The sequence below is a fragment of the Trichosporon asahii genome (genome assembly GCF_000293215.1).
Source record: "Trichosporon asahii var. asahii CBS 2479 unplaced genomic scaffold scaffold00066, whole genome shotgun sequence".
Taxonomy (NCBI): Eukaryota; Fungi; Basidiomycota; class Tremellomycetes; order Trichosporonales; family Trichosporonaceae; genus Trichosporon; species Trichosporon asahii.
The window spans coordinates 65475-86233 of NW_014040859.1; the positions used below are offsets into that span (position 1 = coordinate 65475).

At 61.1% G+C, this 20759-nt stretch overlaps 10 protein-coding genes across 10 annotated transcripts; 8 read left to right on the forward strand and 2 right to left on the reverse strand.

Moving 5' to 3' along the window:
• Positions 1-340: 340 nt before the first annotated feature.
• A1Q1_03801 (inositol-polyphosphate 5-phosphatase) lies at positions 341-2573 on the forward strand (the record flags this gene model as incomplete). The annotated part of the gene is made up of 7 exons (XM_014323131.1): positions 341-368; positions 452-846; positions 925-1074; positions 1213-1578; positions 1630-1846; positions 1899-2392; positions 2430-2573. 7 exons carry the CDS (start codon positions 341-343, stop codon positions 2571-2573), a joined length of 1794 nt encoding a protein of 597 aa, XP_014178606.1.
• Positions 2574-3341: 768 nt separating this feature from the next.
• A1Q1_03802 (uncharacterized protein) lies at positions 3342-4972 on the forward strand (the record flags this gene model as incomplete). The annotated part of the gene is made up of 2 exons (XM_014323132.1): positions 3342-3637; positions 3853-4972. 2 exons carry the CDS (start codon positions 3342-3344, stop codon positions 4970-4972), a joined length of 1416 nt encoding a protein of 471 aa, XP_014178607.1.
• A 455-nt stretch (positions 4973-5427) lies between these two features.
• Positions 5428-6702, forward strand: A1Q1_03803 (uncharacterized protein; the record flags this gene model as incomplete). The annotated part of the gene is made up of 1 exon (XM_014323133.1): positions 5428-6702. One exon carries the CDS (start codon positions 5428-5430, stop codon positions 6700-6702), a length of 1275 nt encoding a protein of 424 aa, XP_014178608.1.
• Positions 6703-7394: 692 nt separating this feature from the next.
• A1Q1_03804 (serum paraoxonase/arylesterase) lies at positions 7395-8519 on the forward strand (the record flags this gene model as incomplete). Its single annotated transcript, XM_014323134.1, has 1 exon — positions 7395-8519. The coding sequence occupies one exon, from the start codon at positions 7395-7397 to the stop codon at positions 8517-8519; it is 1125 nt and encodes a 374-aa protein (XP_014178609.1).
• A 166-nt stretch (positions 8520-8685) lies between these two features.
• On the reverse strand, positions 8686-9129 carry A1Q1_03805 (uncharacterized protein; the record flags this gene model as incomplete). The annotated part of the gene is made up of 1 exon (XM_014323135.1): positions 8686-9129. One exon carries the CDS (start codon positions 9127-9129, stop codon positions 8686-8688), a length of 444 nt encoding a protein of 147 aa, XP_014178610.1.
• Positions 9130-10076: 947 nt separating this feature from the next.
• On the forward strand, positions 10077-10543 carry A1Q1_03806 (uncharacterized protein; the record flags this gene model as incomplete). The annotated part of the gene is made up of 2 exons (XM_014323136.1): positions 10077-10177; positions 10216-10543. The coding sequence occupies 2 exons, from the start codon at positions 10077-10079 to the stop codon at positions 10541-10543; spliced, it is 429 nt and encodes a 142-aa protein (XP_014178611.1).
• Positions 10544-10584: 41 nt separating this feature from the next.
• A1Q1_03807 (uncharacterized protein) lies at positions 10585-12126 on the forward strand (the record flags this gene model as incomplete). Its single annotated transcript, XM_014323137.1, has 1 exon — positions 10585-12126. The coding sequence occupies one exon, from the start codon at positions 10585-10587 to the stop codon at positions 12124-12126; it is 1542 nt and encodes a 513-aa protein (XP_014178612.1).
• A 750-nt stretch (positions 12127-12876) lies between these two features.
• Positions 12877-15872, forward strand: A1Q1_03808 (uncharacterized protein; the record flags this gene model as incomplete). The annotated part of the gene is made up of 3 exons (XM_014323138.1): positions 12877-13971; positions 14019-15758; positions 15825-15872. The coding sequence occupies 3 exons, from the start codon at positions 12877-12879 to the stop codon at positions 15870-15872; spliced, it is 2883 nt and encodes a 960-aa protein (XP_014178613.1).
• A 178-nt stretch (positions 15873-16050) lies between these two features.
• On the reverse strand, positions 16051-17694 carry A1Q1_03809 (carrier protein; the record flags this gene model as incomplete). Its single annotated transcript, XM_014323139.1, has 3 exons — positions 16051-16685; positions 16809-17294; positions 17484-17694. 3 exons carry the CDS (start codon positions 17692-17694, stop codon positions 16051-16053), a joined length of 1332 nt encoding a protein of 443 aa, XP_014178614.1.
• Positions 17695-18594: 900 nt separating this feature from the next.
• A1Q1_03810 (uncharacterized protein) lies at positions 18595-19674 on the forward strand (the record flags this gene model as incomplete). The annotated part of the gene is made up of 1 exon (XM_014323140.1): positions 18595-19674. One exon carries the CDS (start codon positions 18595-18597, stop codon positions 19672-19674), a length of 1080 nt encoding a protein of 359 aa, XP_014178615.1.
• Between the last annotated feature and the right edge of the window lie 1085 nt (positions 19675-20759).

Below are 20759 nucleotides of genomic sequence, written 5' to 3' on the forward strand. Positions count from 1 at the left end.
CCACTCACACTGCTGGCCATCCACTCCGCACTCCGGTCCGGCTCTTGTCCTTTCGCATCACTCTCACTCTCATCATCACTTTCCTCTTCCTCCGTCGTTGCTGACCATCTTCCATCCATCGACGACAAACACGGAGACGGCCTCGACATCAACACCACCGACGTCATCAACGCCGCCTGATTCCGACTCGGCTTTCATCCAGACCCCCTTCTTTCCTCCGCTGGAATCACACCCTGTCTTCCCTCTTTCCTTCCTTGCCACTACACCTTCCCTCCTTCCCTCCATCTCACAGCGCATTATTCACCACCATGACGACCTTACACACCTGAAGATGATGAGGATGATGCGGCATCGCAATATCCGAATCCGTACGTTGAGGGCTTCGACCGCACAGGCTTCCTCCGGAAACGGCTCTACAGCCGGCGAGACAAGTGGACGACGACGAAGCCAGTCTCTATCCGCATCGCGACGTACAACGTGAACGACCGCGTCCCGCCGTCCGGCACGAAAGAGCTTGGTCCGCTGGTCGGCCACGGGCAAGACGACATCATCGTCGTTGGACTGCAGGAAGCAGATCTGCGGAGCTCGTCCATGCTGGTTTCGCAAGGCGGCGACCGTGCTGCCGCGTGGGAGGAGGCAATCTTCAACGGATTCGGCGACAACCGTGACCTGTACGAGAAGGTCGAGCTTGTGCAGTACGTCGGCGTCGCTCTGTTCGTATTCGCGCGGAGCGAGATCCGCACCGAAATTCGGCGCTGCGAGACGTCTTCCCGCGGTATCGGGCTTCTCGGCTTTGGCGGTAACAAGGCTGGAGTCGCGGCCCGCATGAAGATTTACGACACTACCGTGTGCTTTGTCTGCAGCCGTGAGTTGTAGTGTCTCCAGCCCTAACTGACAACAGATTTGGCCGCTTTTGCGAACCAGCTCGAGCGCCGGCGGTACGACTACTACTCCCTTCTGAACGGCCTTGGCTTCCCCGCACCGACAACGACGGGCGGGGCGAGTCAGGCTCTGGAGCCGTACTGGCCCGCGAAGGAAGGGGACATGCTCCGGGTTGACGATAGCGATGTTCTGGTAAGCTGCTCCGCGTGTAGGAAAAGCTGACGTCAGTTCTGGTTTGGTGACCTCAACTACCGTGTCGACCTCGAGGACGCCGAGGTTCGGGCACTGGTCGAGGCGAAGGACTACAAGACGGTTCTGACTGCGGACCAGCTGATCTCCGACATTGAGGACTCCAAGTCATTCATCGGCTTCAAGGAGGCGGACATTAACTTCCGGCCCACGTTCAAGTACGTGCACGGCTCCGTGACGCTGGACCCGAAGCGAGCGCCGGCGTACACCGACCGCATTCTGTACAAGACACGGGACACGACTGTCGTGCCGAAGAGCTACAAACCGGACGATCTGCTATGGAGCGACCACCTGCCACTCGCAGGAGTGTACTCGCTCGATGCTCACGTGCTCGATGAGTCAAAGCGCAGCGAACAGCTCGTCATGGCGCAATGCGAGCTCGACCGCCTCGACGAGTTGTACCGCCCGAGCCTGGACGTTGTTGAAGGTGACCTGGAGTTCGGAGAGGTTAAGTGAGTTGTGCGCAGTCGTTGTATGCTAACTCTCAGGTATCTGCAGCCCGTGCGGCGAGAACTTACCTTGAAGAACAACGGGCGTGTGCCAGCCTCGTTCTCGTTCCGCACGCCGTCAGAGGGCAAGCCCATCTGCCAACCGTGGTTCTGGCCGACGCCGTTCAAGGGTGTTGTTGAGAGCGGTCAGGAACTCAAGATTGTCGTTGTCGCCGATGTAGACGCGGAGAGCACGCTGTCTCTCGACGTTGAGAAAGACATGAACGGTAAGCTACGTCGTCACTCTGTAGCTGACCAAAGATGTGCTCGTACTGCAAGTCGAAGAAGGGAAAGAGTCCTTCATCTCGCTATGCGGTCAGTTCGTTCCAACGACAACTGGCGTCGCCCTCGACTTGCTGCCTCGCCTTCCGGGTGCGATCCAGAAGCTGCCGCTGGCAACGCGGAAAGACCTGCTCGGTCCCGCCGGTGACGCGCGCGAGGCAAGCACCTACTCCGAGACCGGCACGCCGACAAAGGGCAAGCCGCCGCGAGAGATCTGGCGCCTGCTCGAGCACCTCATGGGCGTCGGCGAAATTCCGGACCTCTTCACTGGCACTGTTCCCCTGGACGAAGCCCTCGCTGTGATCGACGCACTCGACTCTGGGGCGGACATCGAGGGCAGCCCAAGAGCGGTCGCCCACGCCCTCCTGCTCGTGCTGTACAAGCTGCCCAGCCCCCTGATCCCGAAGGAGGTGCATGTGCTGTGCAAGATTGTCATGACGCGCGACGAAGTGTACGCCATTGTGGAGAAGATCCCGGGCGTCAATGCCAATGTGAGTTGGTCTGAGTGCTCTTTAACTGATAACGCAGGTTCTCATCGGTGTCACAAGCGTGGTGCGATTGTGTAGCGGTGACAAGGTCGACGATGCGACTGTGAAGGCGCTGTCGATGGCAGTCTTTGGCGGCCCGACGTCGTTCATGGAGCCGTTCGTCAAGGCGCTGCTCGAGGGATAAGCTGAGGCTGTTATCCTCTAGCTGTAGAAGATGACATAGAGTAGCTTTTGTGTGTAGTACCATATGCAAACACGGCCACACTAGCCACTAGATCAGATGAGCATGGCATCTTTGGGACCATCTTAGCACGATTACATCCACTGTTGGGTCTTGACCTGTGCCCAAGCATGAGCAGTCTAGGGCAAGGACTGGCGGAGCAGGGATAGGCTTGGGCACATGTCAAGGGGCGGGTTGTCACTGGCTGTCAGGCGCGAGGTCCGAAAGCGGAGTTTATCCGAGCTCCGAGTTAAGCGGTGCCCTTGTGCCCTGCCCTGTGTGCGGTTTCAGCTGGCAATGTGCCGCCGCTCCTGTCATGTGCACGCCGCAGGCGCGCGCAGCCTGCGCCCTCTCAGCGCCCTCCGCCTCGATGCCATGTTTGCGTAGCCGCGCGTGTTCACAGCCAATCGATCCGCCCAAAAGTCCACTCACACTGCTGGCCATCCACTCCGCACTCCGGTCCGGCTCTTGTCCTTTCGCATCACTCTCACTCTCATCATCACTTTCCTCTTCCTCCGTCGTTGCTGACCATCTTCCATCCATCGACGACAAACACGGAGACGGCCTCGACATCAACACCACCGACGTCATCAACGCCGCCTGATTCCGACTCGGCTTTCATCCAGACCCCCTTCTTTCCTCCGCTGGAATCACACCCTGTCTTCCCTCTTTCCTTCCTTGCCACTACACCTTCCCTCCTTCCCTCCATCTCACAGCGCATTATTCACCACCATGACGACCTTACTCACCCTCTCGGGAAGTACGGCGTACCACCTCCCCGCGCCCGGCGTTCCCCCCGTCCCCCTGGCCAAGGGCGACCTCACCCTCTCCCTCCTGCCCGCCGACCCGCCCCGCCGCGCGCACGACCAGTTGGCCCTCTCTGTCGGCCAGACCAGCTTCCTCCTCGCTGCCAACAGCCCTGTTCGCAAGACGAAGAGCAATGCCCAGCACGCTTCTTTCATCTTTACCCCGGCGCCACCCGCTGAGGGGCAAGGCATTGGGACAGTTCGCATCGACATGAAGGACAGGTGAGTCTTCCTCAACCCTTTCTGACGTCCGCTCCCTCTTCTGCTCGAGTGCTCCAGCTGATGGGTCACGGCTGGCGGCGTTTGCTGCAAACTCTCGCGGCTCTGCTGCCGCTTGCTTGGTTTGCTTGCCTCTGACCTGCTGCGGTCTGCACGATTGGAGCCTTCACGTTTCACCATGAGGCTGCCGCGAGTCGTTCCCTAGCCGCTAACATCAGCACCGACCCCGACGATTGGGAGGACACGGAGCGCAAGTGCGCCGCTCTCGAGGCTGAGCTCCGCGCGCGCAATCTGTGGGAAGACACGGAGCTGTTCGTCGACGACGAGAACGAAACCGGAGGACCGCAAGTGGGACCGAAGAAGGGATGGGGTGAGAGCATCGCCGGAGCGATCATGGGCGGCGCTTCGTCGCTCGTGTCCAAGCTCACCGGCCGCTCGAACTCCCAGGAGACATTACCGACGACACGCGGAGCTTACGACGGTGGCTACCCGCCATCGCCGAGCCTCGGCACGCCCGAGGAGGGCAAGCCGCAGCATTTCAAGGCTCTTGCGGAACACTCGTGGGCTCAGGCGACGATCGCGGCGCGCGGTATCGGTGAGGCGGCTGCTGCTGTCGGTGGCGCCGTCGGCCAGAGCGCTAAGAACGCCTACGACGGCATCAAGGACGGTGTCTCGGAGCGTGACGACATCCCCGAGCTCCCTGCCAAGGACGCCCCGAAGCCGCCTGCCAAGGATGCGCCGAAACCTCCTGCTAAGGACGAGGTCGATGCGCTCGATGATGGCCCCGTCAAGTCTGCTCCTGTCGTCTCCGGCCGCGTCAAGAACGTCAAGCTGAACGAGGTCACTCCGATCACGCCCAGCGAGCCTGACCATCCCGTCGAGAACATCATTCCCGAGCCGGCCAAGATCGAGGAGAAGCTCAAGGACGAGACGAACAAGGTTGTGGAGAACCCTGAGGACGAGCCGGAGCACCCCGTCGACATAATTATCCCCGAGCCGACGAAGAAGGAGGAGCCTAAGTCGGAGGCGGCCAAGAAGGAGGCCGAGAAGCCTGTCGAGGAGGCTGTCAAGGACCTGAAGATCAACGACGACGATGTCGCCGAGTCTGCCAAGATCGAGATGGAGGAGGCCCGCGAGGAGGCTGCCGCGATTGTCGCCGCGTCCGATGCCGAGGTCAAGGCCGAGAAGGAGGAGGCGAAGGAGGAGGCTGAGGCTGAGGCCAAGGAAGATGCTGAGACCAAGGACGCTAAGGAGGACGACAAGCCGAAGACTGGCGGCAACGGCGGCGGCGGCGGCGGCGGCAAGAAGAAGAACAAGAAGAACAAGAAGAAGAACTAGTCGCTGAGCTCAGCAGCAACAGCAGCAGCAGCGCGTCTGTGCATCATAGCCCCTGTACATAGCCATGCATCAGTGCACGCACAGGGACCCGGCAGCCCGGTGCACGGTGATCCCACGGAATGCAGGTGACACAGTCCCCATGCCGACGACCCTGGCCCCAATGTCTGAGCGTCTGAGCGTTCAGCGGCGTACAGCGCGGTGCAGTGTGCTCAATGTGCAGTACGTGCAGTGCGCAGTGCAGCAGTGCGCAGTGCGAGCGAAGGATGAGGACGCGCGGCAGCCCGAGTCCACAAGTACTAGACCACCCCCAAACATTGTTCATCAGTCGATGTGTGTCTCCTCTCACTTCATCTTTCACCAGCATCAGCTACATACTCACTTCCACTAGTCTCTCTCCTCCTCAATCCTCTGCGCACAGCGCGCCATCACCCACAACGACAGAACCGGAAGGCAAAATGGGCGACTGTCCCTGGCTCAACCGCCCCCTCCATCCATCCTACGACAGCCGGAAGGCCCGCCGGGTCGAGGCATGGACACACGATATCGAGCGGAGCGACACTCCACCAGAGTCAGTCGTGAGCCTACCTCAAGCGAGTCTAATAAGCGACGCGACATTCACAACCTTCGGAGCGGGTGACCGAAGACCTATGCCGGAGGGTCATTGGCCGGAGTGGTTCGAGGGGCCTCATTTGGGGAGTTGGGATGCGGAGAGGGACGGACTGGGCACAGCTCCACGGAATGGGGAGGAGGTTGGGGGGAGGAGGAGGTCGGAGGGAAGCGGTGGACGCAGATGGACAGAAAATAGGCGTAGAGTGAAAGTGGAACAGGGAGATCTGCGCTGCGACAAGACACTGCCCTCGCTTCCCCCACCTACACACTCCCAAAGGACAGTGACACAACCACTTCCAACGCCAGAACTCACAATCGCCGGGACGCAGACGACCTCAAGACCGTCTTTCATTCGTACCCAGTCACAGCCATTGTCACAACCACAGTCCCAGCCGATGGGGGACCGACTGGCACCGCCGCAATTGGGACCCTGGCGACACTCAGATACGCAAGTCAAGGAAGTGGTATACCTCAAGCCGACACGGAACTCGCTCGCTCTGAGGCCCGCTTCGTTCGTTATGCAGCCAAATCCGCCCCTCGACAGCCAGCCAAAGTCACCTGAGCGCACTTCGCTCAAGCCACTGGAGCAGAAACCACTCTCGCTCAGGACGGGTTCACAGAATGTTAAGCCGAAGGAAGCCAAGCCCAAGTCCCTCCGGACATCGTCGCAGCGACCAACGTCCCTCAAGCCCAGCTCAATCCAGACTGTGCCCATTATGGAGAAACGCAAACCCATCTCGCTCCGATCAGAGGATCTCGTTGCCATTCCTGGCTCGAGACCCTCTAGACCCAAACCTACCCGCGCCCTCCGACCTGACCCCATCCCAAAGTCGGAGAGAAAGGCTCGGCCCTCGTCCATGTTTCTCCACAATTCCGACCCCTTTGCGGACTCCAGTTCTCCGCCGGAACCACCAACTGCTACCGTTTCCGCCCGTCCTGCGAGAAAGACGCGAGCAGGGGCACCAAGAGTTTTGGACGAAGAGGAAACCAAACTCGAGCATATCAGTAAACTCATGGCCGAGCTCGAGGTCGAGAGTAGTAGCGATGAGGAGGAGATTCGGCGGTTGTTCGACGAGTTTAGGCGTGTCCGGCGGGAGAGGAGGGGGGTCCAGCCGGCGTAGACTTGGGAGGAGATCCCTGCATGTGTGCATCTCCCCTCCGCGACCGAGAAGCATTCCGTGTCAACCGCTTTCATCGACTGACTGGAGGACACTGCTCGAGCTCGAGCTCATCATATCTCCAAGAACATACACGACTTCATCCCTTCAGCTTCCGGCTTTCACGAACGCTTCTTTCTTCTGGGTCTCACAGTAACCATTTCGTCCGTTTGTAGGATAGGGAGAAGGCTGCGCCTCATCTGTAATGCATCTGTGTACCTCCTGCATTACCGCCAACCTAGACTCATCGCACTGCTGTTTGTTGCTCACGCACAGCAAGCGGTGCATTCGTGTACCTACCCGACAGATCCTAGATCTTGCTGACTGAGCGGTTGATCGGCCAATCTTGATAGCCGAGTGAGCCGACAGCCAACGTCATGTGCCTGTCCACTACCACACTACCGACCGTGAACCGCGCGTGCGTACATAACAACCATCGCGCAACTCTCTTCCCACCATTGCCCCATCCACCACTCGTCCCAGCATGCGGGTTCCTCTGACCTTCCTTGCGGTTGTGAGTCGCCTCACTTCTCTACAGCTTCACCCTCTCTGCCTTCTCTAGCTGACGCCAGCCCCCGCTCCTCCTTCTCTACCCGCTCAGCATTCTGCTGGGTTACTATCGACACTTTACCGCGCACACGTCTCCGCATCTGAAGATGCTGACGCCTCACGGCGTGGTGAACCCCATTGAAGTCCAGCCCATCCTCGCCGAGAAGCTCCCCATCTCCTTCGCCGAGGACGCTGTCTACGTCCCCGGCCACGACGCCGTCATCTTCTCGACCGACACCGGCCGGGCTATTTATAACCCTTTCAGCGGCGAGGGCGACGCTACCGCGGCGCCAGGCGGCACGCTGGTGTGGTACGACGTTGGTTCGAATACGCACCGCACGCTCTCCGTCTCCGACTGGCCCGAGGGAAGGGGGTTCCACCAGCTCGGCCTCAACCTGAAGGGCGACCTGCTGGCTATCGCGAATCTGGCCTCTCCGCCGGGCATAGAGATTCTGAAGCTTGAGGGCCACGGAGCACGCTGGCTCAAGACCCTCGTCCACAAGGACATCAAGGTGCCGAACAGCGTCGTTCTGCTGAACGAACACCAGGTCCTCGTGACAAACAGCTACGGCTTCTCGCCGCGCCAGCACCCCCACCTCGCCAAGGCCGAGACGTTCCTCGGCCTCCCCCTTGGACGCGTGTATCTCCTCACCGAGACCGAGAACGGCATAGAGTCCAAGGCCGTCAGCGAAGGTTTGGCCATGGCGAACGGCCTCGCGCTCAGCGACGACGGCAAGCTCATGGCGGTAGTCGGCAGTGTCGGGCGCGAAGTGCAGATCTACGACGTGGACCCGCCCGCTCTCGACAGCACAAACCCAGGCGCATTCACGTACCGTGAGACCCTGCCTGTGGGGTACACAATGGACAATGTACACTTCCTCTCCTCGGGCGCCAACTACACCTTCCTGGCGGCGGGCCACCCCAACGCGCTCCAGTATTTCAAGACGGCAGCAGCCAAGGGCGAGGGCCAGCTGGCCGGCAGCCGCGTCGTCAAGTTTACAGTGGAGAAGGCGCGCGAGCGCGATACGGCCGAGCAGGCAAGGGCCGAGGTGAATCGCCTGTTCACCAAAGTCGACAAACGCGTCCAGGTCGTGCTCGACGATGTGGGCGCTTTCATCGGTACGGCGAGCACGGCGCTGCCCCTCGGCGACGGGCAGATGCTCGTCATGGGGCTCTGGGACTGCGGCGTCGTGCGTGCCCGCGACGTCGATCTGAGTCCTGTCAAGGTCTAGCATAGTTTAGGAGTGCGTTGTATGTATCTATGGCTCTGGTGGGTCTTGGGAGATTGTTATTGTTGCGCATAGCTGGCGACGTATCGGAGAGCGATGGGCGAGGTGGGCAGGGCGATGCGGCTGAAGGTGAGCCGAGGCAGCGCGGCAGCGCGTCAGCGAGAGGAGACTAGCCCACCTCACCCGCCGAGCCCGCCGAGCCGCACAGTTTGGCCCTCCGATAGTTCTTGGGCCGACAAAGCATTCCCTCAGTCTGCCCAGACTGGGCCCCAGCTACTCCAGAAGCATACGACTCAGCGACAGGAAGGGGGCATACCACCCGCCGCCTCGCCCGTCCCAACTCGCGTTCGCATACCGTCACCCTCAGCGCATCGGTCATTTCCCGAACGAGCCGGAGTGTCTCCATGTCGGCCTCTATGCCGTCCAGTCTTTCGTTTAGGGCGCTTAGATCTTCTGGCGCGATGATGGTTTCGGTGAGGTGCTTGAGGTGCGTTGAGGCCTGGGAGAGGTCGGCGCGTAGTTTGTCCAGATGGGATGGGCTGAGATCGAGTTGGGAAGGTGTGACGGTGGAAAGATCGATATGTCGTCTGGTAGTGCGGGCGCTGCTCGTCATGGCAAGTGGAAGTGTGTGTGCTCGTGGGCTCAGAGTGTCGTCCGACATGGCAGGAGTGAGATGATGTTCAGTCTTTAGTAGTGAAGGTGAGTGCAAGTGCGACGCGGAGAGTGAGAAGAGGCAGAAATGGAGGTTGAGCCGAGGCAGATTTCTTCCGAAGGGGGTGATTATGATACTCGATGCTTGTCAGCATGTCAGACCCACTCGTCGACTGCCCCGTAACGACGAGCGGTACAGCGGTCGACGCCATGGGCCTCGATGTCGCGTGTCCTGGCGAACTCTCTGGCGAGAGGAGGAGTGAACTTGCGGCTTGCACTCTTGGATTGCCAAGTGCGCACGTTTACACTCTCGCCATCTGTCTCGGGAGGCGCACGACCCGCGTCGATGCCTTCATTCGCTCCAGGAGTGTGGGCGGTGTTGGTTGTCAATCTGTGGCTGACATTTGAGACAGCGTCGTTGTTTGCGAGTGGTCGTAACGAGCAGTTCAGGTTCGTCTTTGTGGAGTATATGACCGAGGTCAGTGGAGGTCAGAGCCGCGGTAACCATGGATGATGGAGTCGAGGCAGACGTCGATCAACGGCTGATCATCCACTCATGCAGGCCAAGTCTCCCACGGGGCTGTCTTCTTTCAGCGCAACCTGGACTCAATGCGGTTGTGTCAAAAGTCATATAAGCTATCGAGAGAAACGACCGTGGTCAAAGAACGCCGACGGACATGGCGTTCGCCGAAGGGCTCTCTTCCCGCCAGGCTGAAGGGGCCGCGCGTTATCAGCTGCACGTGACCGCACTTGTCCGGTTATCGCGCCAAGCGGAACCAAATAAGGCGGGCACTGGGTGACGCAACGTCGTCAGCGTCTAGCAACCCGATCGAGAGCGAGGTCATATTAGTGCTGGGCGTGTCTTCCTTGCATCTTCCTCACATCTCTACACCACTCTACGCAAGCACGATGGCCGCCCAACCGGTCAAACTGTATGTCTACGACTTGTCCCGCGGCATGGCCCGCACCATGTCCCAAGCTATCACGGGGACGCAGATCGACGGTATCTGGTAAGCTGCGGCGTTTCTGACTGTGAGCTGACTTGCAGGCACACGTCCGTTGTGGCCTACGGTCGCGAGGTGTTCTACGGACAGGGCATCATGGAGGCAGCTCCGGGAACAACACACCACGGCACGCCGGTGCAGATCATCGACGTCGGCGAGACGTACATCGACCAGGACACGTTCGAGGAATATCTCGCGTCCGTTGCCGAAGTGTATACCCCGCAAGCGTACCATCTAATGGACCACAACTGCAACACATTCACATCTGACGTCGTCGGATTCCTGACAGGCGCCACTATCCCCGACTGGATCTCTGGCCTTCCGGCGCAGTTTCTCCAGACGCCTCTCGGCCAGGCGCTCCGTCCCCAGTGAGCTCACGCACGACCGATTAAGCTGACAGCAGGATTGACGCCATGTTCCGCGGATCGAACTCGAGCGAGCACCGCATCCCTGCCCAGCAGGGCATGCCGAATGCGACCAGTGTTGCGACGCCGACAACGGGCACTCCGGCTGCCGGCACGCCCCCGACTGGCGCCGCTGCCGCCAACGGACAACAGGACCCTCACAATCTCGCTAGCATGTTCCTGAACGCGGTCGCGCAGCAAGCGGCTGGCAACGGTGGCAACATTCCTGGACTCCAGAACGGTGGCGCATCCTCTTCCTCTGCTCCGAAGGCGCCGCAAGCTCCCGCAGGACCAGCTCTTCAGCTGGTGACCTCCTCATCGACGTTCGATCAGCTGCTTAAGACCAGCAAGGCGCTTGTTGCGAATTTCACGAACACGGCCGGATGCCCGCCATGCCGAATGATCAAGCCGGCGTACGAGTCGATCGCGGAGGCGCACTACCCCGAATTCGGCCCTCGAGGAGCGCGCTTCGTCGAGATCGAGCTGGATCGGGGAGACGGCCAGAATCTCGCCAGTCGATACGGTGTGCGCGCGACGCCGACGTTCATGTTCTTCAAGGACGGGAAGAAGGTGGACGAGATGGCTGGCGCTGACAAGCGGGGGCTCGAGAACAAGATTGAAGCCTTCCTCGACGACTGCTTCCCCCAGCATGCTCACAAGCGTCTCTACCTCCCAGCCACGGAGCGCATCAAGACGAATCCCATCACTGCCACCGCGACGCCAAACTTTACTGCGCTGTTTGGAAAGCTCGAGGGCTTCGCGGGAGCGGCCGGCAAGCAGCACGTCGACGTGCTCAAGAACGAGGTTGTACCCTTCCTTGAGGGTAAGGGTGGGGACGCTGTCGGTGTCGTGGACAAGTGGACGGCGGCGTCCGGTGCACTCTTGCAGTCACTCAAGCCGGCCGAGGTTTTCCCAATCGTCGATCTCTGGCGGTTAGGTCTGCTGAACGACGGCGTCGTGCGGGTCTTGACACCGCGCGTCGGCGGACCGAGCGACCCGATCGCGCCCATCCTCGCCCTCACTGCGAAGGAGCTGAAGCAGGGTGTTGCAGCCACCCCGCGGCCGTTGCTGCTCACGACTCTGCGGCTCGAGACAAACCTCCTCGCCCCTCTCCCGCTCGCGACAGCGGCTCTTGCTCGACCAGACGATCTGCTGTCGGTCCTCGTCGAGGCGCTGCTGCACCCTGATGTCGGTGTGCGAAAGGCTGCGGCAGATGTCGCGGTCAACGCTGCGGCATGGCGTCACCGTGTTCGGGAAGCGACGCCTCAGACACCTGACGCCCCGGAGATCGGAGGAGAGGACTGGGAGACGGAGCTTCTCAGCGCGCTCGTCGAGGCGATCGCACGGGAAGAGGACTCTGATACCGGCCACCGACTACTCGTTGCTGCTGCGCTCGTCATGTATCTGAACCCCGGCTGGGACGAGGGCATCCAGCCGTTGCTCGAAGTGCTCGGTGCGCGAGACACGATTGACAAGGCTGCCAGGAGATGGAACAACAAGGACATCCGGAAACTGGCGGACGAAATCACGCTCAAGATGCTCAAGGAGTGAGCTGCCCTAGGATCACACGAGAAGTCGAGCTCGGTCTCCTTCTCATCCCGGCCCAGTAGATAGTACCTTCCTTTCCCCTTGTTTGATTTTAGCTCGTGTTTAGACTGTGACGGACTTGCCCTTGCATGGGGTGTTGAATGGCTGACACGTCGATAGAATGTTTGGGTCGAGGGATGTCCTGGATGTCATGTACCTTTTCTTCCTTGATGTGCATTGGGAGAGCCAAAGAATGTGGGAACCGCAAGAGTGGGAACGGCACACGAGTAGAAGACGCAAAGGCGACCCAAACATGAGCAGTCAGGAATGTCTGTCTGCCTTGGTGTGGGCGGTGTGCCCTCGGAGGACATGACCGAAAATCAAAACCAGGCACGGGCCACCGCACAACGACGCGACTGTTTTCTTCCGCCCCTTTGGTACTGCAGTGGTTTGGTGCCTGAGAGCCCTCCGTTGCCCGTCGTCAGGCAAAACATCCACACAGCGTTGACGCTGTCATCCATCGCTGTCACCTGCTCTCAATCTTCACATATCTTTCGCCAGAGCTTATTCCCTCGACAAACATTGCGCTGGACCTGAACAGCGTTCGTCAACCATAAACACTACGACTCGCCCCTCTACATCGACACTCGCACCCTCGATTCCTGTCAACAACACAAACACCAGCAGCAACAACAGCATCACCCTCTTTCAACTACCCCATTCAGCTCCGACACCGAAGCAAACTCCAGTCGTGCCTTCTCACTCCGAAGGGTCATGCCTGCGTCCGCCTGGTCCCTTCCCGCTTCGAGCTCCGACACGGGGCTCGCCGAGCACCTGCGCCAGCCTGGCCCCAGCCAGCGTGCGATCTCGGACAGCGCCGTGTTGATGCCCCCGCCTCCGCTGCCAGCTACTCATACCGCGAGTGCTGGCAAACTGGCGAACCACCCCTACATGCGCATGGCCCAGTCTGCTCAGCCTCAACCGCCATCTAAGCCAGCGTTCTCATCATCTGCAACGACTTCATCAGTGCAGAAGTCAACAACCTCCACCGGACCGCGACCGGCAAACTACAAGCGCATGTCGGCCGACTTTGCGATGCCCCCTCCCGCCGTCCCAGCCCCGACCCGCCCGAGCAGCGTCTCAGAGCGCCGTTCCCTGTTTGAGCAGCAGCCGGAGGCGCAGGCGCAGGCGCAGACATCGAGGGCCGATCCAATCCAGAAGGCGCTCCAGCGCGCCTCCGACCCTTTCGCGTTACCCGTCACCCACCGTCGGAATAGTGATAAACAGGAGCTCGACACGACGGCTGGCGTTCCTCATCTGCACTCATCACGGCCACCCCCTGTTCCGCCCTCTCCCACGCTCAGCTCTCGGTACCAGCCCTCGTCGCCTACGACATCGTACACTTCGCGCTTCCCCCCGCAGTCTCCCACTACAGCGCATCCGACACCATCAAGGCTCCCTCCCCAGTCGCCGAACATGTCGCAGGCTCCGTGGGTCCGACCCCAGTCGCCGAGTGTGCCGCCCTCGCCGCGCTTTGCCCCTCCTAGTGTGCCCTCCTCGCCTCGTCCGACGACCCCTGCTCACCGACACTCTGCTTCCATCAGCGCGCTGCCGCCCCCTTCGCCTCGAACTCCGGGACATAAGGTGTCCCAGAGTCTCAGCGGGCTGCAGTCCCTCGTTGAGTCGCCCAAGAAGCCCGAGCTGCCCTCGAACCCCGCCGCGTGGAACCCATCCCAGCTCGCTCAGCACCTACGCTACTCCCTCCGCTCGGGTGCCGACGGCCAGACGCTGCCGGTGCCCGCTGTCGAGGATGTCGTGACATGGATTCTTCGTCACCGAATTGACGGAACGGGCTCGAGGGTATTGGCGGTAGCCGACCGCCATTCCTTCCTGTCCTGTCGCTGGTGTCTCGCAAGTTGCGCCGTACGAGCCGCGCTCAGCGCCATGCTGCGCTCCCGCTGCCGGAGGACATGCCCGAGGAGCAGACGCGAGTGCGACGTCTGGCTCATGCTTTCGAGTCGGCGAGTGAGGCCGAGGACGACCTGCACGCACTCCGTCAGCAGCTCACCGGCAACAGCATCGAGGGGTATGGACGTGCGACACCCCGAACGACAGAGAAGCTGGCGTGGCAGCCGCGCCCGCGCACCGACAGCATCGGGAGCAACATGTCGGACTCGCGCTGGGAGCTGAGTCCGACAAAGCATGCCCCGGTGCCTATCGAGCAGCTGCTCGGTCCTCGCGTCTCGCTCGAGAGCGCCGGACAGGCTGATGACGAGCTCGAGGTGCTCTCTGGCGGCGTCCGGTCGCCGTCCCCCGAATCTCCTCTCATCAGCCCAAAGCTCCTCTTCCATCCAGCGGCTGACGACGTTCCGCCCCTCTCGCCATCATCGCCCCTCGGAGACGTCACGCACATCTCAAACCTCTCCGCGGTTCTCTCGCCGAGTGATCTCTTCTCTCCTGAGCGGGCCGTAGGCTCCCCGTTGTCCGAGTCGCCCAAGTCGCCTCTCCCTCTCCGCAAGGCGAAGCGTGTTAGCAGCACGAAACGCCTGCCGTCTACATTTGGCGACGACGAGACCCGCAAAGTCACTGTGACCCCAAGACGGAGGGCGAGTCGCAAGCGTCCCAGCCTGGGCATGTCTCCGGCCATGTCTTCGGCGGTGCGCACGCCAGGCTCGCCGCTCGACGTGCCGTCTCCAATTCGCACCCCAGGCTCGCCGCTGCGCGCTGAGACTGCGTCAACGGCCCCGTCGCCCCTCCGAGCCGTGGATGTCCCCGTCGTTGCCGACCTCGACGTCACTCCGGAACCGGAACCTGCCGAGGAGGAGGTCGTCGAAGTCGCCCGTGCCGAATTCACCGAGGTGACGCCGGAGCCCGAGGTCGCTGCGCCAGTCACCCTCGTCCTCCCCGGCTCGCCGCAGCGTCTCGAGCGCGAGGTCGCCACGCTGCAGGACCGCGTGCGCGAGCTCGAACAGCGCCTCGCGAGCGTCACGCCCGTCGACACGCCGACCGACACGCCCATCAAGCGTCCTGTCGCCAACGTCGCGAGCGTCGAGACGATGACGGAGGACGAGTTCAGCTTCGAGAAGGAGACGTTCCTTCCTGCGCCTGCTGAGTCTGGAGTCGAGGCTGCCGTTCAGGCGGAGACAGAAGCCGCGGACGCCAGCGTCCAGGCAGAAGTGTCACTCGCCGAAGTGTCGTTCGCCGACGCGCAGGTCGAAACCGTGGAAGCGGAAGCGGTCGAGACAGCCGTCGTGCTGCACGAGAGCGAGCGGGAGGAGCGGGGGGAGCACTGGGAAGCCGAATTTGCGCGCACCGAGCTCCAGTCTTGCGTTCCGAATCGACTCGGTCTCGAGGCCTCTGTGGCCGCCTCTGTGGCCGCCTCTGTGGCCGTGCAGACCTCTCCCCTCGCGAGGCTCGTGACGATGGAGGACGAGCCCGAGCCGCTCGTGTCCAAAATCACCCCACCCCTCGAAGTGGAAGGGGGCGAGGACATGGCGCGCAGCCGCTCGTCGTCCACGTCCTCCATGGCGTCCACGAAGGGCATCTCGCGCCCCCTGCCGAAGGGATGGTGGCACGCGTTCCTGTCCCCCGACGAGGCGATTCCGCCCATGCGCGACGTGCCCGTGCTCTTCTTCATGGCTGGGATGGGCGTGGGGGTTAGTTTTGGCGCGGTCGTCGTGCGGGTTATGCTGGGACGAAACTTGATTCGGGCGTGAGCGTAGCCGGCGCCGAAGGCGGCAGAGAGTGAGCACGCTTCTCGCTTTTTCTAGACATCTTTGGTGTGTGTGTGAGAGAAGTAAGTGTGTGTGAGTCAGTCAGAGTGTGAGGTGTGAGCGAATCAGTCAGTAAATGTCTGTAAACCCGATCTGTTGATGCGTCCCATCTGTATGTAAATGATACAACAATGTGCTCTGCTCTACGTTTCTCTACGTCATCTACACTTGCGCTCTAACGCTCTCGGGCGGAGCGGTGATTGCCCAAGATGGCCCAAGTGCCCAAAGTGTGAACTCTTACTTTGTGGCCCAGCGCATTGTTCCCTCCCACACGGCGAGCGCGGCCGCATTCGTGGGGAAAGCGCGCAATACGACGGGCACGAATCCCTGTGAAGTCAGCTACGGTGTTCGTCTCACAGCTGGTTCCTCTGCTCCGCTCTCCGCTCTGCGAACCAACTTGCTCTCCCTCAAGCTGTCCTACCCTCACCACGGCCCAGAAACACCCCACACCCCACACCCCACACCCCACACCCACCCGAGTGAACTCACCTTGTAGAAATTCTTCAACCTCGCCAGAGAATTCCACCCAAGCCCGCGACTCGGATCGTACGTCTCGCGCCACACCGTCCTGTACGCTCCAAGGACGGAGGGATATTTCGGCTTTGTCGGCGAGTCGGCCATGATGCGGTTCTTGATGTTGTCCATTGGCAGCGCGGCGAACCAGTACATGTTGCTTGCGAGGCCGCCTGCCAGGAAGTTGGCGAGTCCTGGCGATAATTCCCACGAGGTGCCCTTCCAGCTCGCGAAGAGGCGGTTGAAGACCTCGAAGCCTGCGAAAGTTAGCTCGAAGCTCCTTACACTCAGCTGATCCTGCGAAAGTTCAGAACGAAGACAGCAGAGACGGGGGAAACCGAAACCCGCGTTCGCTTTCACCCGTCGCTCCGTCGCTCCGCCGCTCCGCTCGCTGCGCTCGCTTCGCGCTTCGCGACTCACCTCCAAACATGGCCGCAAAGCACGACCGATACATGAAACTGGCCGGAAGGCCGCGCCACATGCCCGTGATACCCTGTGCCGCTATCGTCTGCCGGACCACGTCGACGGGGCCCTTATACTGCTTCGGCACATGCTCGGGCTGCACGAGCTGGAGCTGGAGCTTGCACTTGATCGTCTCGGTGGGGTGGGCGACGGACGCATTCGTCCAGCCCGCCATGAGGCCGGCGAGCGCGTGTCCCGCAATGCTGAGGCGCTTTTCGCTCGATGGCCCGCCGTCGGGGGAGGGTGCCCACTCGGTCAAAATCCCCCAGTCTTTCAGACACGCGCGGTAGTTGTGTAATGAGCCCATCAGGATCGAATCTGTGATTCCCCACGACACGGCGGGGACAGAGGCACCCTTGTACAGCGCCAGTGGACCTTCGCGCCGCACAGTCGACAGGAAACAGTCGCCTGCTCCCTTGTAGTACCCCTTCGGAGCACATTGCACTGGTGTCAGCTTGATCACGATGTTACCAGCTCCGCACTCCGCAACACAGCTCCGCTAAGCGCGCCGCACGCCGCTCGCCGCACGGTTCCGGCGAGCGCGGCCGCCGAACTCGCCGTAGCCGAACCTCCATGACTTCCTACTCCCTCCCATCCTCTCCCACAACCACTACTGGCAATTCATGGACTTACGTCTCGTCTTGATCGTGTCAAAGGGATGTCCCACGATGAGTTTCGTCCAGCCAGACAGCAGTCCTGCCGCGAACCCGACAAAAGGCGAGTGGGCCGGCTTCTCTGGCGCAACGCTCTCGCCCATAGCATCGAGTACCGCTTCGGGATGCACTTCCTTGTCCAGCTTCGAGAGGCGCGCCGCCTCGGCGTCGAGGTCGGTGTCGCGCGGCATCGCGAGATGGTTGTTTTCCGAAATGTCGGTTGGCCCGACTTTTTAGCTCGCTGTCCTCGTGTGTGCTGGGAGAGACGTCGAGACCGGGATTGCCGAGAGTAAGATAGAGGTCGACAAGAGCGTGGGTTATGCTTATGCAAGTAGACAGTGGGCAAGAGATAAGAGCAAGCGTTGACAAGATGGACGGGTCGTCAGCACGAGGTCGCACGAATCTGAAGGAAAGCAGGGGGACGGAAGAGCTGGGCCGGCGGGCCCCCGCAAACAAGGCTGAGTTGTGTGGGCGACCTGACTTGGTCGATCGAAGGGACGGGTGAGTCGCGCGGCGACCCCTGCTTGGACTCACCGCGTGTCGGCTACTGGTCTCGGCGTCGGTAAGCATCCCACGCCGGTCTGTTGGCTGCATCGACCGGAGTCGATTATCGATGCCGGTGTCGGTGCTGGGGAAGGAGGTTCTTTGCGGTAGAGGAAAGTCACACGAGTCGACCATCTAACGAAACTCTGTGCCCAGGCACAAGGTCAGTCAGTCCAAAACTCGCAAGCGGTCGGCTATCTCTCCTTCTTCCTTCCTCTCGCCTCACCGCCGACAACGGCTATACCTCAACAAGAGCTGACCTTACCAGTGGCGTGGGTGGCGGTTGGCGATTGTTCACAACTCGGCGAGGCCTCCAACTCGGCGACTCTCAGCTGACAATGGACGCCGGTGGAGCAGTGCGCTGTGCACTGAGTGCACCTCTGTTCACTATTGTGACAGCGCTTGCAGTCCATACACCCATCCGCACACAACTGACCGCACCCTCTTACCCTTGTGATGCACACTGGACACTTCTGACAGGTATTGCCTGGGTATACCGAATCTTCTGACATGTATCGTTGTTCGCTATCACCCACTTCGCCACGGACATGCCCATCGACATCAAGGACATCGACGACCGCTCTTCGATGACGATGTGCTCGACCGCGAGTCAGGAGGAGGCCAACGCCGGTCCCAGCCGCTGGCGCCGGATTAGGAAGTGGTGCCTTCGCGTTGCCCTCTTGTGCGCGGACGAAGTCGACAAGGCATCGGTGACATCGATCGAGAAGAAGGACGGCCTTTACACTCCTGAGGAGAAGCCTCGCGGGTTGAACTGCATCCGGACCCATGTTGGTGAATGGAACAAGCAGTGCATCGCCAAGGTTCGTGACTGGTTGCTGGACGCCCGGAGCGCCTCGAACCAGGACATTGCCACTGAAGGCTTGATGCAGGACAGCGAGACGGACTTGGACTTCGAGATCCTCACCCTTTCAAGCGAGTGCGGCAGCCCCATCACTCCTACCGGGCTCCTGATGACTCAGTGGGAGATGGTGGAGGTCATCCAGGCTGTCGAGGACGACGGCTCCGACAACTCCCTCAGGCGCATGGTCGCTCGACCGCCGCAGCTCGACACGCTCTCCGAGGTCGACGAGGACATCGACGAGGACATCGACGAGGACATCGACGCGCAGGAATTCAGCTACCCCGTCATCGACTTCAAGGAGCGCGAGCTCGGAATTCTGTACGAGGAGGAGGAGGACGGATATGACGCCGACAACGATGACAGCGGGTACACCGAGGACTGGGGCCAGGACACGAGCTTCGAGAGCAACGTCGAGCCCGAGTCCATGTACAGCGACAACGACTACGACGACGAGATTCCGCCCGAGCTCGCCCACGTCCTGCAGCAGATCTCGCCCTCGAAGCAGCCTTGGATCCGCAAGAGGTGCCGGTCTGCCCCTAGCATTTTGAACTCGCAGACTTTCGCTACGCCGCCTGCCACCCCGCCCCGGCCGACTCGGGCCGCGACTCCCAGCACGCCTGAGACGGTGTCTTCAGACGTGTCAATGATGGACACCTCTGTCGAGTCGTCGTTTGAGGCGCTGAGGCGCTTCTGGGAGGAGAGGTGCGAGGCCGACAGCTCCTTTGGAAGCATCAGCTCTGGCTCCTCTGCATACTTCGCCCCTTAGATCCCCCTAGACACTGTCATTAGCCACTGTGAATAGACACTGTTGTATGCATCAAAACATTCTGTAATCCATTACATCAAGGTAGAGCGGTGCAGAGAACTTGGGACAATGAGGCGCGAGGGCGGTGTGGCTATTGTGATCCGCCGCAGCGCCCATGGTAGCGCTTCCGCGGTCTAAGGAGCGACACAACCCATTGTAGCCAACTCTGCTCCGCCTCTGTCATCAGATGCCCTGGTGAACAGCGATGAGCAGCTCTCATCGTCAACGACCCAGTGATGAACAACACATCGATGCGAGCAGCGACCGCCGCGAAAAGTATAACAGCGCGATTCTTTCGTCTTTCCCACTCTCCATCCAGCAACTGGCCATGGCCCACCGTCAGAGCTGCCCCCCGCGCACCCACGCCCACGCCGTGTGCTCGGCTCTGCTCGACATGAGTCTTTCCCACCCTCCCGCCTCCCGCGCCAGCATGTCCCCTGGCCCCGCCTCCGGGTATGAGTTCGGTATCGTTCGTCTCAGCGGTTCGCCCCCGATCAACCCCCAGCGCCGCCCGGGTTACACTTTCCGCCCCGTCGTTCCCGTCCGCGCGATGAGTGCTCCCCCTCCCCGCCGCTGGACCAAGATCCGCGCCTCCAAGGTGCCCAACAAGGCTTGCAAGCCCGAGCACAAGTGGGCCAACCGCATGCGTCTTGGCTGGTCGCGCTTCAAGACCCGTCTCGCCGCTCGCCTTCCCGAGCGCGGCAACGCCGACGTCCCCGTTTCGCCCGACAAGGACGAGGTTGAGAGCGAGGACGGCCAGGGCGTCGACTGGGTCGACAACGGCGACGAGGTGTACGTCTTCCTCTGGGACGGGTACTGGGACGAGCGCGATCGCGACGCGCGCTCCCTCCGCAGCGAGAGCAGTGCCAGCATCCCCATGTTCCTTGACCGCAACGTTGAGGCCGACGAGGACTTCTTCATGCCCAACACTAGGGCTAACCGTGTGGCTCCGGAGACTGTCGAGGCCGACGACGGCTTCGTCAACATCATGATCACGCCCCCTAGCCCTACCACACCCAGGTTCGTCCGTCGTGACGAGGTCGAGA